The sequence below is a fragment of the Microcaecilia unicolor genome, chromosome 5 (genome assembly GCF_901765095.1).
Source record: "Microcaecilia unicolor chromosome 5, aMicUni1.1, whole genome shotgun sequence".
Taxonomy (NCBI): domain Eukaryota; kingdom Metazoa; phylum Chordata; class Amphibia; order Gymnophiona; family Siphonopidae; genus Microcaecilia; species Microcaecilia unicolor.
Window position 1 is genome coordinate 355487821 of NC_044035.1, and position 21265 is coordinate 355509085.

At 48.3% G+C, this 21265-nt stretch overlaps 1 protein-coding gene across 1 annotated transcript in view; it reads right to left on the reverse strand.

Moving 5' to 3' along the window:
- Window positions 1-21265, reverse strand: part of LOC115471369 (protein CBFA2T3-like) — a 92633-nt gene that overhangs the window by 11400 nt on the left and 59968 nt on the right. The window contains exons 5-8 of the mRNA XM_030205067.1: window positions 15271-15452; window positions 13657-13907; window positions 3125-3210; window positions 886-1087 (exon numbers count right to left, since the gene is read on the reverse strand). Coding sequence (XP_030060927.1) covers window positions 886-1087; window positions 3125-3210; window positions 13657-13907; window positions 15271-15452 — 721 coding nt within the window. The remainder of the gene's footprint in view (window positions 1-885; window positions 1088-3124; window positions 3211-13656; window positions 13908-15270; window positions 15453-21265) is intronic.

A 21265-nucleotide genomic window follows, 5' to 3' on the forward strand; every position in this document is an offset into this window, starting at 1 on the left:
CAAAGACGTCCATGTCAAAACTGGCCAAATGCTGGCCATTTGGTCGTGGGAGGAGCCAACATTTGTAGTGCACTGGTCCTCCTGACTTGCCAGGACACCAGCCGGGCACCCTAGAGGGCACTGCAGTGGACTTCATAAAATGCTCCCAGGAACATAGCTCCCTTACCTTGCGTGGTGAGCCTCCCAAAACCCACTACCCACAACTGTACACCACTACCATAGCCCTTACGGGTGAAGGGGGGCACCTATATATGGGTACAGTGGGTTTGTGGGGGTTTTGGAGAGCTCACTGTTCACTCCACAAATGTAACAGGTGGGGGGGATGGGCTTGGTCCGCCTGTCTGAAGTGCACTGCAATACCCACTAAAACTGCTCCTGGGGACCTGCCTGCGCTGTCATGGACCTAAGTATGACATCTGAGGCTGTATAGAGGCTGGCATGACATATTTTTAAAGATGTTTTTTGAGGGTGGGTGGGGGTTAGTGACCACTGGGGGTGTAACGGGAGGTCATCCCTGATTCTCTCCGGTGGTCATCTGGTCATTTCGGGCACCTTTCAGTGCCTTAGTCGTAAAAAAAACAGGTCCGGGTGAAAACGTTCAAATGTTTGTCAGGGACGTCCTTGTTTTTTTCGATTATGGGTCAAGGATGTCCAAGTGTTATGCACGCCCAAGTCCCGCCTTCACCATGCCTCTAACACGCCCCCTTGAACTTTGGCCAGTTGGAGACATCCTAAATCGGGTTTCGATTATACCGATTTGGACGTCCCTGGGAGAAGGATGGCCATCTTCCGATTTATGTCGAAAGATGGACGTCCTTCTGTTTCGAAAATGAGCCCATGAGCCACCTTCACTCCCGAGGTAGAGCTACATTATCTGGGACCCACCTATTTGAGGAGCCTCACTGTTGCCGGAGCTGTTATGAGCTCTCTGCTGTGGTGTGGGGTTCACGCTCTTCTTCATATCGTCGGCATCGCTGTAACGCCGAATCCAGTGATTGAGCTCCTCTCGATCTGTTTCCTGGCACCGACGCAGTACCGTGAGGGAACGCCGTGTTTTCTCCACCATATCCATGATACAGTTCAGGAGCTGCAGAAAAGGCGGAACACAGTATTTACTTATTTCTTAATTGCATTTATGGATTTTCAAAATTACATTCATAATCAAATATGCACAAACAGCAAACGAATTCAACAGCTGGTTACCGAACACCATAGCGTTAAATTAAAAACAACCCATCAAAAGCAATCAAAACAGGACAAAAGAGAAAAAAACAAAGACAAAATTAAAGTGAAAGAATAAAAACCACTTCCTTTGCCCCAGTATTAGAGGGTCACTTGAAGCTGTTTTCCTTCTTTCCTTCCATTTCAGGCAAAGTCCTGGAAATACTCCAATAGAGTCTGACCGTTTTGGTTTTGGATTCAGCTCCAAAACTGGACCAATATCCGGGTTTGGGTTTCAACAGAAAATGCCTGTGCGTGTGTGAAACTCACTCCTCCCATTGTAATCACTCCCTCCCCTGCCCATCCACACATAGGCCCAGAGTTTCCCAGTTCCAGGCTGGAGATTTTGGGCCAGTCCTGGATTTCTAGCCACTCCATCCTGGTGCATTATGGAACTTGAGTTACTGATTTCAATGAGCAGGGTCAGGCACTACAAATCCCACACTGCTTTGGGATGGAAGTTCAAAACCAGAACTGGGCCAAAATCTCCAGCCTAGAACTAGGTAACTGGCATCTCTGAGGCCCTCCCTGGGCCTACCTTAGGAAGGCCTGGTGGTCTAGTGGCGTCTTCAGGGCAGGAACGAACCCCACTTGCTGCTGTCCATGCTGGTTCCAATTGCAAATGGCTGCCAGGACCTCCATGGCAGGTTCACGGGGCTACCACAGGAAATCTTGGCAGCCGTTGACAGTGGAGCAGCAGCATGAGGCAGGAACAAGTGGGATTCATTCTTGTCCCTGAAGGTGCCACTAAAGACCACCAGGCCTTCCTAAGGTAGACCTAGAGAAGGCCTATAGGTGGGATGGGGAAGGAAGTGATCACAGGGAGGGGTGGGGGGGGGGGGGGGGAGAGAAAGACATGAGCCGCCACCGGGGTAGGGGTTGTCTCGGAGGGGTATTTCTTTGGTCATGTGTGTGTGGGGGGGGGGGGGGGTCGTTTATGGTTTTAGTTTCTGCCTGAGCAGCCAATTTCAATCACAGATTGATCCTGGGTTCGGTTGGGCTATATACTCCAGCTTGATGGATTTGGGGATGGTATTGCTGTACCAGCAAGCCTGAGTGCCTCTTTAATCCTGCATGTGAGCCAGAAGCCAGGAAAGGTTGCTGTAAGAATTCGTGCAAGTTACACGTTTGAACAGAACATGGGGGCTCTCACACTGCATTACATCCAGAGCTCCAGACATTTAGTTTAAAGGAGACCACCACACCCTCTCTTTGAAGTTAAAACATAGGAGTATTTCTCCCTCTGTGCAATTCCATGTCAGAAGTTCTTTCCCTGACTTTCTGCTCTCTGAGAAGGACATTCATGTCCACCAGTGTTTGAAATGTTGCCTTCTATAAAAGCACCTTTGCAAATATTTTTATAGTAAACACTTCATACTTGCATGTCTGTCCTCGGTGTCATCCCATCTCACCTCGCATCAGAGTTCAGATCATGGTTGAACCAGAGGCGTAGGTACGCGCTCCCCCCAAACGCATTTTGAATAAAATGGCACCTATGCAGATCAGATCTTCAGCTTCACACTGATGCCTATTTTACAAAAGGTTTTCTTCCCCTGACGTCAAAACCTGGCTACGCTTCTGGGTGGAACCCACCTGAAGCACGGTCAGGCAGGTTGCACACAGAGTCCAGTTTTCTCCCAGTGCAATCTCATTTCCTTACTGGACAGGGGGGTGCAATGACTGTGCCTGCAGTGGGTGCTGATCATCCCCCAGTATTGAGCAAGGTCCTTCGCTGTGTTGGAGGGGAGGGAGGGTGAAGAGTTATCTGCATTGTGTTTGACACCCACAATCATTTCGTAATGTTGGCATCTATGCTGGACACACACATACCCCATGGCAACGCCACCCAGTGTCCCAAAATGTGAATGGCCAGCAGCCACATGACTCCACAACGCTTACGTACATTGTTGAGGTGCTTCCACTCTTCTGCCCACTCGCGGTCAGTCAGTCTGTGATCAATGACTTCCTCTGGCCGGGAACCATGCATGGCTGAAAGACAATCATAGCACAGCCTGAGTGTCACACATCTGACGTCACCAACAAGGCCCCTTGTGCAAATGCAGTGTGACCCAAGGGGAGTTACCCTGGGAAGGCAATAACTCAAATGAAATCCAGCCTTTGAGTTGATGCACTAGGGGCTCATTTTCAAGCACTTAAGACTTACAAAGTTCCATAGGTTACTATGGAACTTTGTAAGTCTAAATATTTTGAAAATATGCCTTGTGAAATGGCCAAAAAAGACATCTGTCCTATGCGTGTTTTATGAAGGCAGGGATTTCTGGCTGTGTGGAAGATTGTTACACGTGATTAACTATTGGACCAATGAGGAACTAGGAAGTGTGAGGAGCTGTAACATACATAGTAACATAGTAGATGACGGCAGAAAAAGACCTGCGTGGTCCATCCAGTCTGCCCAACAAGATAAACTCATATGTGCTACTTTTTGTGTATACCTGACCTTGATTTGTACCTGTCCTTTTCAGGGCACAGAACGTGTAAGTCTGCCCAGCACTATCCCCGCCTCCCAACCACCAGCCCCGCCTCCCACCACCAGCTCTGCCGCCCAATCTCGGCTAAGCTCCTTTGGATCCATTCCTTCTGAACAGGATTCCTTTATGTTTGTCCCACGCGTGTTTGAATTCCATTACTGTTTTCATTTCCACCACCTCCTGCGGGAGGGCATTCCAAGCATCCACTACTCTCTCCGTGAAAAAATACTTCCTGACATTTTTCTTGAGTCTGCCCCCCCTTCAATCTCATTTCATGTCCTCTAGTTCTACCGCCTTCCCATCTACGGAAAAGGTTCGTTTGCGGATTAATTCCTTTCAAATATTTGAACGTCTGTATCATATCACCCCTGTTTCTCCTTTCCTCCAGGGTATACATGTTCAGGTCTGCAAGTCTCTCCTCTTCTTTTAAGCAATAGAAAGTAAAAGCAGAAGAAGCTAGAAAGAGCTATGATAGTAAGTTTGTCGGTTCTGCTTCTTTTAATACAAGGAAGCTTTTTGCTCTTGTGAATAATCTGTTTCCTCTGCTTTATCTGGTATTGATCAGTGTGTAAAACCATCAGCACAAGATCTGGCTGACTTCTTTTTTCTAATAAGGTACTTCAAATTCGTTCAGAGTTGGCACAGAATAAGCCTGACTTAAAACAATTATCATCTAGGAACATGAATCATTCTGTTGGGACCATTCCTGTGGACCAGGTTTGGGAATCATTTCCTCCCATTACAACTAGTGATTTTTGTTCTCTGTTTTCAAAATCTTCTCATTCTTTTAGTTCTTTAGACAAATGTCCCATGTCATCAATATCATCTATTTCACCAGATCATTTTTAATGTGAGCAAGTGCAAAGTGATGCATGTGGGAAAGAGGAACCCGAATTATAGCTACATCATGCAAGGTTCCACATTAGGAGTCACGAACCAAGAAAGGAATCTGGGTGTCGTCGTTGATGATATGTTGAAACCTTCTGCTCAGTGTGCTGCTGCGGCTAAGAAAGCAAATAGAATGTTAGGTATTATTAGGAAAGGAATGGAAAACAAAAATGAGGACGTTATAATGCCTTTGTATCGCTCCATGGTGCAACCGCACCTCGAATATTGTGTTCAATTCTGGTCACCCCATCTCAAAAAAGATATAGTGGAATTAGAAAAGGTGCAGAGAAGGGTGACGAAAATGATAAAGGGGATGGGATGACTTCCCTATGAGGAAAGGCTAAAGTGGCTAGGGCTCTTCAGCTTGGAGAAAAGGCGGCTGAGGGGAGATATGATAGAGGTCTATAAAATAATGAGTGGAGTTGAATGGGTAGATGTGAAGCATCTGTTTACGCTTTCCAAAAATACTAGGACTAGGGGGCATGTGATGAAACTACAATGTAGTAAATTTAAAATGAATCAGAGAAAATGTTTCTTCACTCAATGTGTAATTAAACTCTGGAATTCATTGCCAGAGAATGTGGTAAAGGCGGTTAGCTTAGTGGAGTTTAAAAAAGGTTTGAACGTCTTCCTAAAGGAAAAGTCCATAGACTGTTATTAAATGGACTTGGAAAAAATCCACTATTTCTGGGATAAGCAGTATAAAATGTGTACATTTTGGGGATCTTGCTGGGTATTTGTGACCTGGATTGGCCACTGTTGGAAACAGGATGCTGGGCTCGATGGACCTTTGGTCAGTCCCAGTATGGCAATACAGTGGGGGAAATAAGTATTTGATCCCTTGCTGATTTTGTAAGTGTGCCCACTGACAAAGACATGAGCAGCCCATAATTGAAGGGTAGGTTATTGGTAACAGTGAGAGATAGCACATCACAAATTAAATCCGGAAAATCACATTGTGGAAAGTATATGAATTTATTTGCATTCTGCAGAGGGAAATAAGTATTTGATCCCTCTGGCAAACAAGACCTAATACTTGGTGGCAAAACCCTTGTTGGCAAGCACAGCGGTCAGACGTCTTCTGTAGTTGATGATGAGGTTTGCACACATGTCAGGAGGAATTTTGGTCCACTCCACTTTGCAGATCATCTCTAAATCATTAAGAGTTCTGGGCTGTCGCTTGGCAACTCGCAGCTTCAGCTCCCTCCATAAGTTTTCAATGGGATTAAGGTCTGGTGACTGGCTAGGCCACTCCATGACCCTAATGTGCTTCTTCCTGAGCCACTCCTTTGTTGCCTTGGCTGTATGTTTTGGGTCATTGTCGTGCTGGAAGACCCAGCCACGACCCATTTTTAAGGCCCTGGCGGAGGGAAGGAGGTTGTCACTCAGAATTGTACGGTACATGGCCCCATCCATTCTCCCATTGATGCGGTGAAGTAGTCCTGTGCCCTTAGCAGAGAAACACCCCCAAAACATAACATTTCCACCTCCATGCTTGACAGTGGGGACGGTGTTCTTTGGGTCATAGGCAGCATTTCTCTTCCTCCAAACACGGCGAGTTGAGTTCATGCCAAAGAGCTCAATTTTTGTCTCATCTGACCACAGCACCTTCTCCCAATCACTCTCGGCATCATCCAGGTGTTCACTGGCAAACTTCAGACGGGCCGTCACATGTGCCTTCCGGAGCAGGGGGACCTTGCGGGCACTGCAGGATTGCAATCCGTTATGTCGTAATGTGTTACCAATGGTTTTCGTGGTGACAGTGGTCCCAGCTGCCTTGAGATCATTGACAAGTTCCCCCCTTGTAGTTGTAGGCTGATTTCTAACCTTCCTCATGATCAAGGATACCCCACGAGGTGAGATTTTGCGTGGAGCCCCAGATCTTTGTCGATTGACAGTCATTTTGTACTTCTTCCATTTTCTTACTATGGCACCAACAGTTGTCTCCTTCTTGCCCAGCGTCTTACTGATGGTTTTGTAGCCCATTCCAGCCTTGTGCAGGTGTATGATCTTGTCCCTGACATCCTTAGACAGCTCCTTGCTCTTGGCCATTTTGTAGAGGTTAGAGTCTGACTGATTCACTGAGTCTGTGGACAGGTGTCTTTCATACAGGTGACCATTGCCGACAGCTGTCTGTCATGCAGGTAACGAGTTGATTTGGAGCATCTACCTGGTCTGTAGGGGCCAGATCTCTTACTGGTTGGTGGGGGATCAAATACTTATTTCCCTCTGCAGAATGCAAATAAATTCATATACTTTCCACAATGTGATTTTCCGGATTTAATTTGTGATGTGCTATCTCTCACTGTTACCAATAACCTACCCTTCAATTATGGGCTGCTCATGTCTTTGTCAGTGGGCACACTTACAAAATCAGCAAGGGATCAAATACTTATTTCCCCCACTGTACTTATGTAGGAAAGGCTAAAGTGGCTGGGGCTCTTCAGCTTGGAGAAAAGGCGGCTGAGGGGAGATATGATAGAGCTCTATAAAATAATGAGTGGAGTTGAACGGGTAGATGTGAAGCGTCTGTTCACACTTTCCAAAAATACTAGGACTAGGGGGCATGCGATGAAGCTACAATGTAGTCAATTTAAAACGAATCGGAGAATATATTTCTTCACTCAACGTGTAATTAAACTCTGGAATTCGTTGCCGGAGAATGTGGTAAAGGCGGTTAGCTTAGAAGAGTTTTAAAAAGGTTTGGACGGCTTCCTAAAGGAAAAGTCCACAGACCGTTATTAAATGGACTTGGGGAAAATCCACTATTTCTGGGGTAAGCAGTATAAAATGTTTTGTTCTTTTTTGGGATCTTGCCGGGTATCTGTGACCTGGATTGGCCACTGTTGGAAACAGGATGCTGGGCTTGATGGACCTTTGGTCTGTCCCAGTATGGCAATACTTATGTGCTTATGTACTTAGGATTCTGAATGGAATCTTGCTTCTCTTTCGGGTTGTACATGGAATGTTGCTACACTTTGAAATTCTGCATGGAATCTTGTTATTCTTTAGAATTCTAGAATCTTGCTACTCTTTGGGGTTCTACATGGAATGTTGCTACTCTTTGGGTTTCTGCCAGGTATTTGTGACCTGGATTGGCCACCGTTGGAAACAGGATGCTGGGCTTGATGGACCTTTGGTCTGTCCCATTGTGGCAATACTTATGTAAGAATTTTTGTCCAATCGTAGTTATGTAGTGTGGCAAAATGATCACCTATCTAAGTTTTGGTCTCCAGGTTGTGGGGTGCCTCAGGGCTCCCCACTTTCCCCGATTCTTTTTAACTTTTTTATGTCCACACTTGGTAAAATAGAATTAGGTCTGGGATAGTTTTTATTATTATATACTGATTTTTTTTTCTTAATATCTGTCCCAAACGTCATGATTTGATTAAGAAGATTCAAGATTGGGCACAGGGTAATAAATTAAAGTTAAATTATAGCTGTTTGAGGGAAGGGATAATTGGCTGGGGGGGGGGGGGGGGAATAAAAGAGGTAGGGGGATCGGGAGGGGTAAAAAAAAGGGAGAAAAAAATTCATGGAAATGAGGGCATCCCCATTCAAGGATGCCTTAGAGTCAATGTTTGTTTTAACTCCATAGAGGGGTAATGGTTTCAAATGTTTTTCATTTTTGTACCATAGTTTGCCGATGCACTTGTTTTCATGTATCAATAAAGATATTTAAAAAAAAAAAAAAAAAAGTTAAATTCTAGCAAACCCAAAGTATTATGGTTTTGTAATTCAGGAGTGGACATACCTTCATCTCTTCTGTTATTCAATGATAAAGTTTTTCCAGTAGAATCAGAATCAAAGGTTCTGGCCGTAGTGGTTGATTCTTCTTTGTCTTACGGTCCCTTATGTGAATCAATTATGGTGGAAGACTTTTGTTTAACTACGGCAGTTACAATTAAGTAGACCATTGTTTAATCAACAGGGCTCCTGCGCTGATGGTTCAAATGATGATTATGGCTCGATTAGACTATTGTAACATTCTATTTTTGCGTCTATGTTCTAAATATACCAAAAAGTTACAACTTACTCAGAACATTGATGTGAAAGCAGTTTTTAAACTGAATAAATACAGTAGCGTTTCTGAATTGATTTGTAAACTGCATTGGCTTCCCGTGAATGAACGAATTATATTTTAGTCGGCCAGTCTGTTTTTTTTGTGATTTCATATGGTCTCACATCTGATTTACTGGTTAACATGGTTTCTGTATCTTTATTCGGGCTGTCATCTAGGTTTTCTAAAATAGCTAATGCCATTTTTTTTTAGTTAAGGGGGTGTTGTTATGGAATTCTTTTCAACCTAATTAGAATGGAAGGACCCCCTCCGAAGGGACACCACCTTGTAAGTGGTGGAGGGGCTTCCGTGTTTCAATGACTCAGAGGGCTATGCTGAAGGGTTACCCATATCAGATGGGCCTCTGAGGAGAAACCAGACAAAGAGTGTTCCAAACTAGGGAGAGTGGAAAGATGGCGACCTGAAGCTCGTACGCTCAACGGCCCAGCTGTCCTCTGAAGTTTTGTCTTTCTTTACTTGAAATTTCCTCTTCGCACCTGCAGTTACCTTAACTGAGAGATGATTAATATCGAGATTGTTGTTTTCCTAGAGTTCCGGGTATGACTCCTAAAGTTTTTTTTTTTCCTCTGAAATGATTCCTCTTAGTATATTTATTCAAAAGGAGTGAAGCCTGTGAAACTGGGATTACCTTAATCAGTGGGAATTGGATTAGAGACTCAAGTGTTTGTTTTGTTAAATAATTTCTGGTTTTAAAAGGGGGGAAAATGAAATCAGGTGTATTGTTTCCACTAATATTGGACAATAAGTATGTTTCCAATGAAATTAATTGACTATACACCGTTTTGGGTTTGAAGAAGCCAACCAGACGATCAATGTGGAATAATGATTCAGATAAATAATAACTGGGGATAATCAGGTTAATACCACGTTTTCTTGGTTTACTGTTGTTTAATTGATCTCCTTGTCTTGTTTCACTCTCCCTATTTATTTTGTGGTCTAAGAGAGAGAAAGATTGTATATAATCAGACTCAAGAAAAATGTCAGGAAGTATTTTTTCACGGAGAGGGTGGTGGATGCTTGGAATGCCCTCCCGCAGGAGGTGGTGGAGAGGAAAACGGTAACGGAATTCAAACATGCGTGGGATAAACGTAAAGGAATCCTGCTCAGAAGGAAGGAATTCCCAGAAGCTTAGCCGGTGGTGGGAGGCAGGGCTGGTGGTTGGGAGGTGGGGATAGTGCTGGGCAGACTTATACGGTCTGTGCCAGAGCCGGTGGTGGGAGGCAGCGCAGGTGGTTGGGGGGCAGGGATAGTGCTGGGCAGGGGCGTATCTGAACTGCGGTGGTAGGGGGGGCCAGGGCCAGAGTGAGGGGGCACATTATAGCCCCCCCCCGCCGCTGCCGCCATTGCCGATCCCCCTCCCCCCAGCCGCTGCCATTGCCAATCTCCTCCCGCCGTTGCTGTCGCCTACCTTCGCTGGCGGGGGACTCCAACCCCCGCCAGCCGAGGTCCGCGTCCTCCTGCCGCTGCCGGCTGCCTTTAAAAGAATTCCGTCAGCTGGTGGGGGACCCCCAACCCCCGCCAGCCAAGCCGAGGTCCTTTCATTTCTGTACGTGCAGGACGTCAGACTCAAAAGAAACTTTCGGCGCCAGCTTCAGTGGAAGAAATGAAAGGACCTCGGCTTGGCTGGCGGGGGTTGGGGGTCCCCCGCCAGCTGACGGAATTGTTTTAAAGGCAGCCGGCAGCGGCAGGAGGACGCGGACCTCGGCTGGCGGGGGTTGGGGTCCCCTGCCAGCGAAGGTAGGCGACAGCAACGGAGGGGGAGGGTTGGCAGCGGTAGGGGTGTCCAGGGCGAAATCTGCGGGGGCCCAGGCCCTTGAGGCCCCACGCAGATACGCCCCTGGTGCTGGGCAGACTTACACGGTCTGTGCCCTGAAAAAGACAGGTACAAATCAAGGTAAGGTATACACAAAAAGTAGCACATATGTGTTTATCTTATTGGGCAGACTGGATGGACCGTACAGGTCTTTTTCTGCCGTCATCTACTATGTTACTATCAGGCTTATTTTCAAAGCACTTTGGGAGGCTAAGTTCCATAGGTTTCTATGGACCTTTGGGAGGCTAAGTGCTTTGAAAATAAGCCTCTATGTAATCTATTTATTTAGTTTAGATTGTTTTCTTCTAATATTGTATTAATGTTCAGTCATCTACATAAGTACATAAGTAGTGCCATACTGGGAAAGACCAAAGGTCCATCTAGCCCAGCATCCTGTCACCGACAGTGGCCAATCCAGGTCAAGGGCACCTGGCACGCTCCCCATTTAATAGCGGTCTATGGACTTGTCCTTTAGGAATCTATCTAACCCCTTTTTAAACTCCGTCAAGCTAACCGCCCGTACCACGTTCTCCGGCAACGAATTCCAGAGTCTAATTACACGTTGGGTGAAGAAACATTTTCTCCGATTCGTTTTAAATTTACCACACTGTAGCTTCAACTCATGCCCTCTAGTCCTAGTATTTTTGGATAGCGTGAACAGTCGCTTCACATCCACCCGATCCATTCCACTCATTATTTTATACACTTCTATCATATCTCCCCTCAGCCGTCTCTTCTCCAAGCTGAAAAGCCCTAGCCTTCTCAGCCTCTCTTCATAGGAAAGTCGTCCCATCCCCACTATCATTTTCGTCGCCCTTCGCTGTACCTTTTCCAATTCTACTATATCTTTTTTGAGATACGGAGACCAGTACTGAACACAATACTCCAGGTGTTTGGAGGTGACCCTTGTAAAATGAAAAATTATAAATAAATGATTAAAAGAAAAGAATGGAAGGACATTTTCTTATGTTTAGAAAGAAGTTAAAGACTATTTCCTGAAGATTTGACCGTTAGGTAGTTTGATTTTAATATACGATGATTTTTGTTTCTGATGTTTTATGGTGATGTATTGTTATACTATGAGGGGCACTTTCGATATGAAACCTAAGTCCAAAATTCAAGTGGGGAATATTAGGAATATAGCCATTTTTGAAACAGAAAAATGCCTGTTTTTTTTTTTTTTTTTTTAAATGGCTATTTGCTAGATGTTTTTGTGCTTTGTGCATTTATCTTTTTGGTCCATTAAAAAAAGAAATCCAAATGAAAAACGCACAAAATCAAGCCGTTGGGATGTAGGAGGAGCCAACATTCTTAGTAGACTGGCCATACAGACATCTTAGCAGAGCAGTGGGGCTCCCCTAGGGGGCGCTGCAGTGGACTTCACACATAATAGGTCCCAGGTACACATCTCACCGTTGCCCCCTGATATTATACAATGAGCCTTCCAAAACCCACCGGAAACCTACTATACCCAACCGCAGATGTCAACTATATGTGGGTACAGTAGGTTTTCAGTGAGTTTTGGGGGGCTCACACTTTCCACCCCAAGTGTAACAGTTAGGGTGGTTTATGATCCTGGGTCCCCTTATCTACAGTACACAGCATTGACCACTAGGCTACTTCAGGGACTGGCCATAACATCTGAGGCTTTCATAGAGGCTGGTATGTACTGTTTCTTATACATCTTTGGGGGTGGGAGGAGACCAGTGACCACTGGGGGAGTAAGGGGGGGGGGGGGGTCATTCCTTTATTCCTCCAGTGATCATCTGGTCATTTAGGACACTTATTTTGTGGCTTATTCATTCTAAAAACAGGTCTAGCTCAAAATGACTTAGTTTTAATCCTGGATATTTTTGTTTTCTTCCATTATGACTGAAAAACGTCCAGGTCTTAGGAATGCTCAAACCCTGCCCTTAACACACCCCTGAAACACCCTCTTGAGATTTGGACGCACTGCAGGTGAACAACATAGAAAAACATCTGGAAAATGGGTTTTCAAAATACGTTTTCCGAGAGAAACTTCCGAATGCTGCTTTATGCCACTTTTTAGACATTTTTCTCTTTTGAAAATGAGCCTCTATGTATTTTAATTGTCATTGCAAGCTTCTGGCTTAGTTCTTTGTAAATCGCACTGAACCCTGAAAGGGGAGTTTAGCAGTAAACAAGAATACATTTGACATGGATATTGATAGTTTTAAATATCGGACGGTAAAATTATAGAATACTGCTTAGCACCCAACTAGTCCTTACCCGTGAATCTGTAGCATATATATATACTAGTAAAAAAAGTCTGTTTCTCATTGAAATGAAACGGGCACTAGCAAGGTAATGACCTTCTGCCATTAATGTTCTTCCCCCTCCCCCCCTCGTCTCAGGACCCCCCCCTGTCGTCGCAGCACCCTCCTCCCCCACTCTCTCTCGTCTCAGGACCCCCCCCTCTCCTCCGATGTCCGCGGCCCCCCCTTCTCCCATTTCCGCCGGCCAGCGCCTCCCTCCCACTGTCTCTGTGGCTTCCGACAGCAAGGAGTATGTGTGCGGGTGCCCCAGCCCTTCATACCTGGCAGCTGCTGTTTAAAAAGTTTTACCTCTCCTGCTCGTCCGGCAACACTGAAGTGCAGCAAGTACAGATGCCGCTGTTCCTCTGGTCCCGCCCTCATGTCCTGTTTGCAGAAGGGCGGGACCACAGGAACTGCAGAAACAGAAGCGAAACCACAGAGTTCCCTCGAGGGCGGGGCAGTGATCTGGAGTGCGATTACGAACCCTACACAGCTTCACTGCCACGCTGCCACGGAGTCAGCTTCAGAACGTTGGAGGTGCAAATTATTATATATATATATAAGTGCTATTACGCTATAATCTACATGTGCACTCAGTGCGTAAATGTAGAGAACAAGTGCACAGAACGAGGGGCAGTGTTCGTGTTTGGCTGCCAGTCTTATGTCGGGCACCCTGGCATCCTGTCTACATTAATGTGCACATTCTGAAGATCCCCTGGAGATCCTCTCCATCTCCTGTAGTCGTCAGCTATGAGACGGCTTCCACGCTAGTGCAGAGTAGAGGATTTAAGCAGTGTGAGGAGGGACCAGCATTTTTACCCACTGTTGAAAGGGAAAAAAAAATCTGCAGTAGCTCCTGAAACTAGAGCCGACTGCACCAGTGCTCACCAGCCTGGCGGTGTCGTTCCCGGAGCTCTCTGGGGTCAGGGTGCCGGTAGGCGTCCCGGAAGTGGTGTGCGACTGCCATATCTTCCAGGCGGTAATGCTGTGGTAGAGGGGGAGTGGGGTGAGGAAGCCCATTGGGCTGATGGTTCAGCCCGCTGCTGGGACTGTAGCGCTGGGCCGGACTCACGGTGCACGGCCGCTTGCTGAGGTGTTCGGGGTGTAGCGGGTCTCGATCCAACCCGTTCTCTTTGGTCCTGTTTTAAGACAGTTGAGAAGTGAGACTTTAGTGCTCATGCAATGCACTGGTACAGAGTCCAAAAGAATGCAATGCCCTGTCCTGTCCCCTCGCCTCCCACCTTGCTCTTCCTGCCAGCGCCAGGGCCGGTCTTAGCAATTGTGGGTCCCTGTGCAGACCAGTTCAGTGGGGCCCCTGCCTGCCCCCCCCCCCACCACAAGCCATAATTTATTAGAGATTAAAAGGAGCTTTAGAGCTCTGGGAACTCCACCTCACTCTATACCTTGATGTAGGGTTACCATATTTTGTCCCCCCAAAAGGAGGACACTTGCCCCGCCCCACCACACACCCACCACGCCCCCTTTCACACCCACCACGCCCCCTTTCACACCCTTGCTCCGCCCTTGTCACATTTTCCCCTCCCCCCTGTCACACACCCCATCACTCTCCCTCCCCGTCACCCCCCCCTCCCCTTACCTTACTACTGCCCTGGTGGTCTAGTGATCTCTTCGGGGCAGGAAAGAGCCCCCTCTTTCCTGGCCGGAGCGCTGCCCTGCATGCATCCTTCTTGTTCCTGATTTCGGCGCTGATTCAAAATGGCCGCCGAGAGTTGAAGTCTTGCAAGGCCACTTCAACTCTTGGCGGCCATTTTGAATCGGCGCCAAGATCAGGAACAGGAAGGATGCATGCAGGGCAGCCCTCTGGGCAGGAAAGAGGGGGCTCTTTCCTGTCCCAAAGGCGGAAGAGGTCACTAGACCACCAGGGCAGTAGTAAGGGGAGGGGAGGCTAGCAATCTGCCCGTTGACGTCCCGCCCACCAGCCTGCCCGTTTGTTCAGAAATCTGGACAAACGGGCAGATTGGCAAAACCCGCCCGGTTGCCCGGACATGTCCTCAAAAAGAGGACATGTCCGGGTAAATCCGGACATATGGTAACCCTACCTTGATGTGCGTCCAGCACGTTTCAGTAGAGAGTGGCAGACAGTGGCAGTGATTTTCATATCCCGTCAGCTGCCGAGCCCAGAGCCTTCTCGCTGCTGCATCCTGCCCTTGTGGAAGCAGGAAGTGACATCAAAAGGGGGTGGGATGGAGGCTCTGGGCTCGGCAGCTGACGGGTTATGAAAATCGCTGCCACCGCCTTTATGTTCTCTACTGAAACGTGAATACACATTAAGTTACAGAGCAAGAAGGTATTCCGAGACAGAAGGACAGACGTACCACAGATGCGGGGCCCCTAGGAGCGTGGGGCCCTGTGCGACCGCTCCTGTCGCCCCTGCCTAAGACCGGCCCTGGCCAGCTCTTTCCAGCAGTTTCTGTTACCTTCCCCCTCCCTCGAAGGTCTCTGGCACAGGCAGGAAAGTGCAAGACCAGCTTTCAGCTCTACCTGTCAGGTGTTCTCCGTTTGCCATTCTCGTTGCCCTCCATCAGAAGCTCTGAGGAGTCGATGGGGGAGGCGGCGTTGGCGTCCAGCAGCAGCTGCTCGTGTTGTGCCAGGTACTGCGCAGGCGTCTGCTTTGCCAGGCGGGCACAGTGCAGGAGCTCCCGCTGGAGCAGGGGGAGATTAGCCTGAGAATACGAACAGAACAGAGGGAAGAGGAGTCAAATGAGGAAGCCTTCCCCCTCCTCCTCCAGCAGCACCCTGTGGCCCATCTCACATCCAGGGCCACCGAGAGACTGAGCAGGGCCTGGGGCAGGGCTGCCACTGTCGACCCCCGGACCGCCACGTAGCCAGACTACAAACTTGGGGGTGGGGGATAGAGCCCAAAGTGGGGGGGGGGGGGGCACATTTTTCCCCACCTCCCTGCCCCCTGTTGCAACTCCACATACCTTGACTGGCAGGGGTCCCCAAGCCTTGCCAGCAGCAGCCTTCCTCCAGTGCTGTTTTCTGTTGCATTGCCTGCCCTGTGGATGCTTCCCCCCCCCCCCCCCCCCCCCCACCAACAGGCAGGCAATGCAGTGAAGAACAGCACTGGAGGAAGAGTTTCTGCTGGCGGGGCTTGGGGACTCCCACCAGTCAAACCAGAGGCCCTGAAGCCCTGTGTCTGCTCCTCCCCCCAGCCTCTAAGGAGGGCCAGGCGCTGGAGCATTCTCTTTCCTGCTCCTGTCGGGACGCCATCACCCGGGTCCCGTCAGGAGCAGGAGAGAGACAGTGCCGGACCCCCTTTGGAGATCAGGCTCAGGGGAGTCTTGCCCCCCCTGCCCCCCTCTTGGCGGCCCTGCTCACATCCTGTATCAGATGCCCTCCAGCCCTCATCTGGGTACTTTAAAAGCTGATGGTTAGAAAAGGGAGGGAGGAAACCTTGTGAGCATCGTTACTCCAGTGTGAGTGTAGACTAGATAGCAGGGGGTCGATATTCAGCTGGCGGCAGTCAGGATTCTTTTGGGCTGCCACCAGCTTTATTCCTGGATAGTCAATCCCGGGCCTTGTCTAGACACCAGCACTGAATCCCCAGGCATACATGTCTGGCTAAAACCTACGTGGTTAAGTGCAATATTCAGTCCTTAACTGTATAAGATGAATCAGATAAAGACAGGACCCAGGTAAAAACACAGTGCTATTCCTACAGTTACCTTATGCAGTTACGTGTTGGATACCGACACTTAACCACATGAGGGTTATTTCCACCCCCAGACCACTCACAAAACAGCCAGTTTTGGCTTAGGAGCTGGCTGGGAATTTTCAGCTGCCCTATGCAGTTAAGTTGCTTTATTTAACTTATATCCCACATTATCCCAATAGATCAGGTTCAATGTGGCTGACAACGTATTGTGATTAACAGTACAAAAAGTGATGCGGGATAGAATACATTAAGTAGTAATAACTAGATAAATGAGGATTGAGTATGGCCGGTTAGCCCCGGAAAAGCTATTGGCCATTTAAACGCTGCGGGGCTGACATTATGAGGCACATTACACAATCCTATGTAATATATACACATGTCAATATTTATAACATCTTATGTACCCCCAGATCACTCTCGTAAGAACCTCCCCCCCCCCAATCCAGGTCTCAGTGTAGGAGAGTAAAATGCCTGCACCTAACTGACTCATCCAGTCTGCCCAGCGAGTCCTGAGGCTGACCCCGAGGAGGGGGGACTTCCTGGGAAACCCCCTCAGATGTCTAGGCAAGATCCGCTGAGAAGACAGTGGGAGGGGGGGGGGAGGCAAAGGCCAGTAAGCGGGACTCAAGTGATGGAGAGAGACCCCTTCCGCAGGTCAGATGCTGCAGGCAGCTTCACATTTCCGAAAATGAGCCCTGGCAGGCCTTCTTGCCTTTAGCCCTAATGGAAAACATCTGGACTGCTATGTGGAAACAGCTGGAATCAGGAGGCCAAGGCATAACAGAAACGGCAAAATCTGCTGTTGGCCTCCTTTCAAAGAACACATGGGATGAGGTTCTGCACCTCAGCCCAATGAGGTACCAAAAGCTAGGACCGCACAAGACACAACCTCATCAGCTGTACATACACAGGGGCCAACGGGAGACACGCATGCAGCACTGCAGTTACAAGGCCTAAAGCCATCCTCTGACATATGCACAGGCCAGTGGGAAACACATACATATGCATGGGTCAATGGGAGACACACATACAGCGCTGCACATCTGTCACAAGCCCTGACGCCATCACCTGCACATACGTGTGGGCCAACAGGAAACATGCATATGGCATTAAGCTGCAATCACAAGGCCTGAAGCCATCACCTGCACGTATGCGTGGGCCAACAGGAAACATGCATATGGCATTACACTGCAATCATAAGGCTTGAAGCCTTCACCTGCACGTAGTACACACAGGCCAAAGAGAGACACACGGGTCACAGGGAGATACACATACAGCAATGCACTGTGGCCACAAGGCCTGAAGCGTCTCTGCATGTCCCCTGTAGAACAGCCTAGTTTCTGTGCAGGAAATATTATAATTTCCAGCTTTTGTCCAACTGAATTACTTGCCAGAGCAGAGAGCACAAGGAGCCTGAAGCACCCCTGAGTAGATAGTCCAGAGCAGTCAGAGAGGACTCTTCCACCATCACACAGCCCCCTGGGCAGGATTACAGGGTCAGGTCACAAGAAACCACACCAACAACTTCCCTGATAAACAGAGGCAGCTGCAGCCGGGCCCCGAAGCAAGGGCTGCCAATAGATTAATTCACCAAAATACCAGTGCTCAGTGTCCCTGAAGGTTCAGAGGAGGCAGATCCAGCATGTGGAAAGAGAAACTGCTTAATGAATTACAGAGGGTTAACAGTTGGGTCATTGTAACGCAAAGGGCTCTAACTTGTGTGTGTGTGTGCGTGCTTGCGTTTGTACTTATTTATTTTGGAAGGGGAGGAACTGGGTGTGGAGTATGTTTGGCACTTACGGACAGATGATCAAAAGCCCCGCGCTGTTCCAAACAGCACTTGAAAAAGAGCGCTGGAACAGTGCGGGGCATTACTGGACCTATGAGAGATAATTGCATGCAAATTTAAGCACGCAGTTCTCTCTCATCATGGGGTAGAAGTGCATGCGCTCAGGCACAATCCTCCCGTACTTGTTTGACACGTCTTGGCTGTCAAAAGCCCAGATCTGTCAAACACAGGGGCTAGAGGTCCATGGGACCACCAGACCCCAATTACCCCCGCCCTGAGCCAGGAGAAACAGGGGCTGGAGGTCCGACGAACCTCCGGTCCCCCCGACCCCCCCCCCCGACACAGGTTCAGGGGGGCTGGAGATCCGGTGGGTCTCCAACCCCTCAACATCCCTCAGCTGTTCCTGATGGCCCACTGGTTCAGGGGGGGCTGGAGATCTGAGGGGTCTCCAGCCCCCCTACCCCCCCCCCCAGTGTTCCTGAAATTTCCCTAGTGGCCCTTATGTGGCATGAAGCCCCACCCAGCGCATCCCAGGAAGCACTGGGCAGGGCTGGGTGCTGCCATTTTGCAGGCGGCACCGAAGGAAGAGAAGGGAGACCACCTCCCTTCTCCAACTTAAGGTAGGGGGTGGGGGGATTGACCACGGCCCACTGGGCCACCAGGGACATTTCAGGAATGCTGGGGTAGGACGTTAGGGGGGCTGGAGACCCCTCAGATCTCCAGCCCTCCCGAACCTGTGTCAGGGGGGTCGGGGGGGACCAGAGGTTCGCCGGACCTCCAGCCCCCTGTCGCTGGGGGGACTGTCAGATGGGTTGGTCAGCTTGGCTCGGGGTTCCTGCAGGGGCTGCTGCATTGGGGGGAATAGGCCCTCTAGCATGCAAATGCATGCTGGACAGGGCTCACCATTCCTCCCCAATGGTCTGCAAACCCTAACACCAGCTCCGAGCTGGCGTAGGGTTTCCCAAGGTCAGGTCGCTGATCATTGGGGATGAATATGCTGAGCCCTGTTTTGCATGCATTTGCATGCTAGTTGCATTCAGAGCCCGTGAGCGCATTGTTTCACGCACTCAGGGGCTGTGATCATGGAGCAGTAGCAAACGCAGGCGATAGTGTGGCGCTAACAGCCTCTAGTGTCTGCGTTTGCTTCTGATCATCGGCCCATGAATGCGCTAATGCACAGTTGGCACAAAACCACTTACTGCCTCTTAAATAGGAGGCGCTAAGTGGTTCTGTGTTGACTGCTGCATCGGTTCTGTGCACTCATGGACATTTTAATGTGGGATCTGTTTGGACAAGTTCCTGGAGGAAACGTTCATAGTCTATTATTGAGACAGACATGAGGGAAGCCACTGTTTGTCTGTGGGATGAATAGCATGAATCTTGCTATTCTTTGGGTTTCTACATGGAATCTTGCTACTCTTTAGGATTCCAGAATCTTTCTATTCTTTCGGGTTGTATATGGAATGTTGCTAATCTTTGAGATTCCGCTTGGAATCTTGCTACTCTTTAGGATTCCAGAATCTTTTTATTCTTTCGGTTGTACATGGAATGTTGCTAATCTTTGAAATTCCGATTGGAATCTTGTTACTCTTCAGGATGCCAGAATCTTGCTATTCTTTGGGGTTCTACATGGAATGTTGCTACTAAATGGGTTTCTGCCAGGTACTTACAACCTGGGCTAGATGGACCATTGGTCTGACCCACTATGGCTATTCTTATAATGCTGGGCAAACTCCCTAATAGTGGCCTCATTAGACTTGAACATGTTAATTCTTGCGTTAAAGTGTGTTAACTGCAAGATCTAATGCACTTTAGTAAAAGGGCCCCTTAGTAATGAGACATGGAAGGGGGACCTGGACTGAGTAATGGTCTTGCACGAACCATTTTATTTCATTATCATTTTACTTTTTTTTGGGGGGGGGGGGGGGAAGGAGGTGAGTCTAGACTCCTAATTGTTTTCATTTTGTTTTCATTTCATGTTTTTCAAGGGGGGAGGAGAAGTGTTGCTATGCTTTTTGGAGGGAGGTTTCGTTTCATTTTTGGAAATAGCCCACGTTGTGAAAACTGAACTAAAAAAAAAAACCCTTGGCGTTTCAATAATTTCAGAAACAAGAAAAAGACATGGGGACCTGATATTCAAAACGATTTAAATGCCACTTAACTGGCGAGTGCCACTGAAAATGCCCGGTTAGTGCCCAAGTCGAAACTGGCTATTTTGGGGGTGTTCTGGGGACGGAGTTGGCATTTAGCAGGTTAAGCACCAATTTTCAGCACTTAACATGTTAGGCTACTGTATAAATAGGACCATGCATAGTAACACAGTAGATGACGGCAGAGAAAGACCTGTACGGTCCATCCAGTCTGCCCAACAAGATAAACTTATTTACAGGGTATGTGATACTTTATATCTATACCCGAGTTTGATTTGTCCTTGCCTTTCTCAGGGCACAGACTGTAAAAATCTGCCTAGCACTAGCCCCGCTCCCAACCACTAGCCCCGCCTCCCACCACCGGCTCTGCCCTTCCTAAATTTATAAAGTTCTTCGTAGTTGTTTTAAGTGCCAAATATCGCACTTAACCGGCTACAATTTTGTGTGGCCTGGCAATGAATTTAATGCCAGAAGTGCTCAGCAAAACACTGATGGTCACTGCCTGAATATCGGGCTCAAGGAATTTCACTGAGTTTTCAAACAAATGCACCTCCCTCCTGAATGAAGATTGGCAGTAGTGCTGAGAGACACTGACCCCCCCCCCCCCCACCACCTGGGCCACTGTGCCATGCTTCCCCCCCACTCGGGCTGCACCCCACATTCGGGTCGCCGCCCGCCCCCTCGGTCTGTTATCTCCTGCTCCTGTGTGCTGGGACCTGGATGATTGTATTAATGAGATAACCAGGGTCAGGCTATCACGTTAATACATTCATCTGGGTTCTGGCACACAGGAGAAGGAGGGACAGACCCCGAAGCAGGCAGGCAGGCAGGCAGGCAGGCAGGCAGGAAGAAACTTTCTAGCACTGGGCCCCCCCCCCC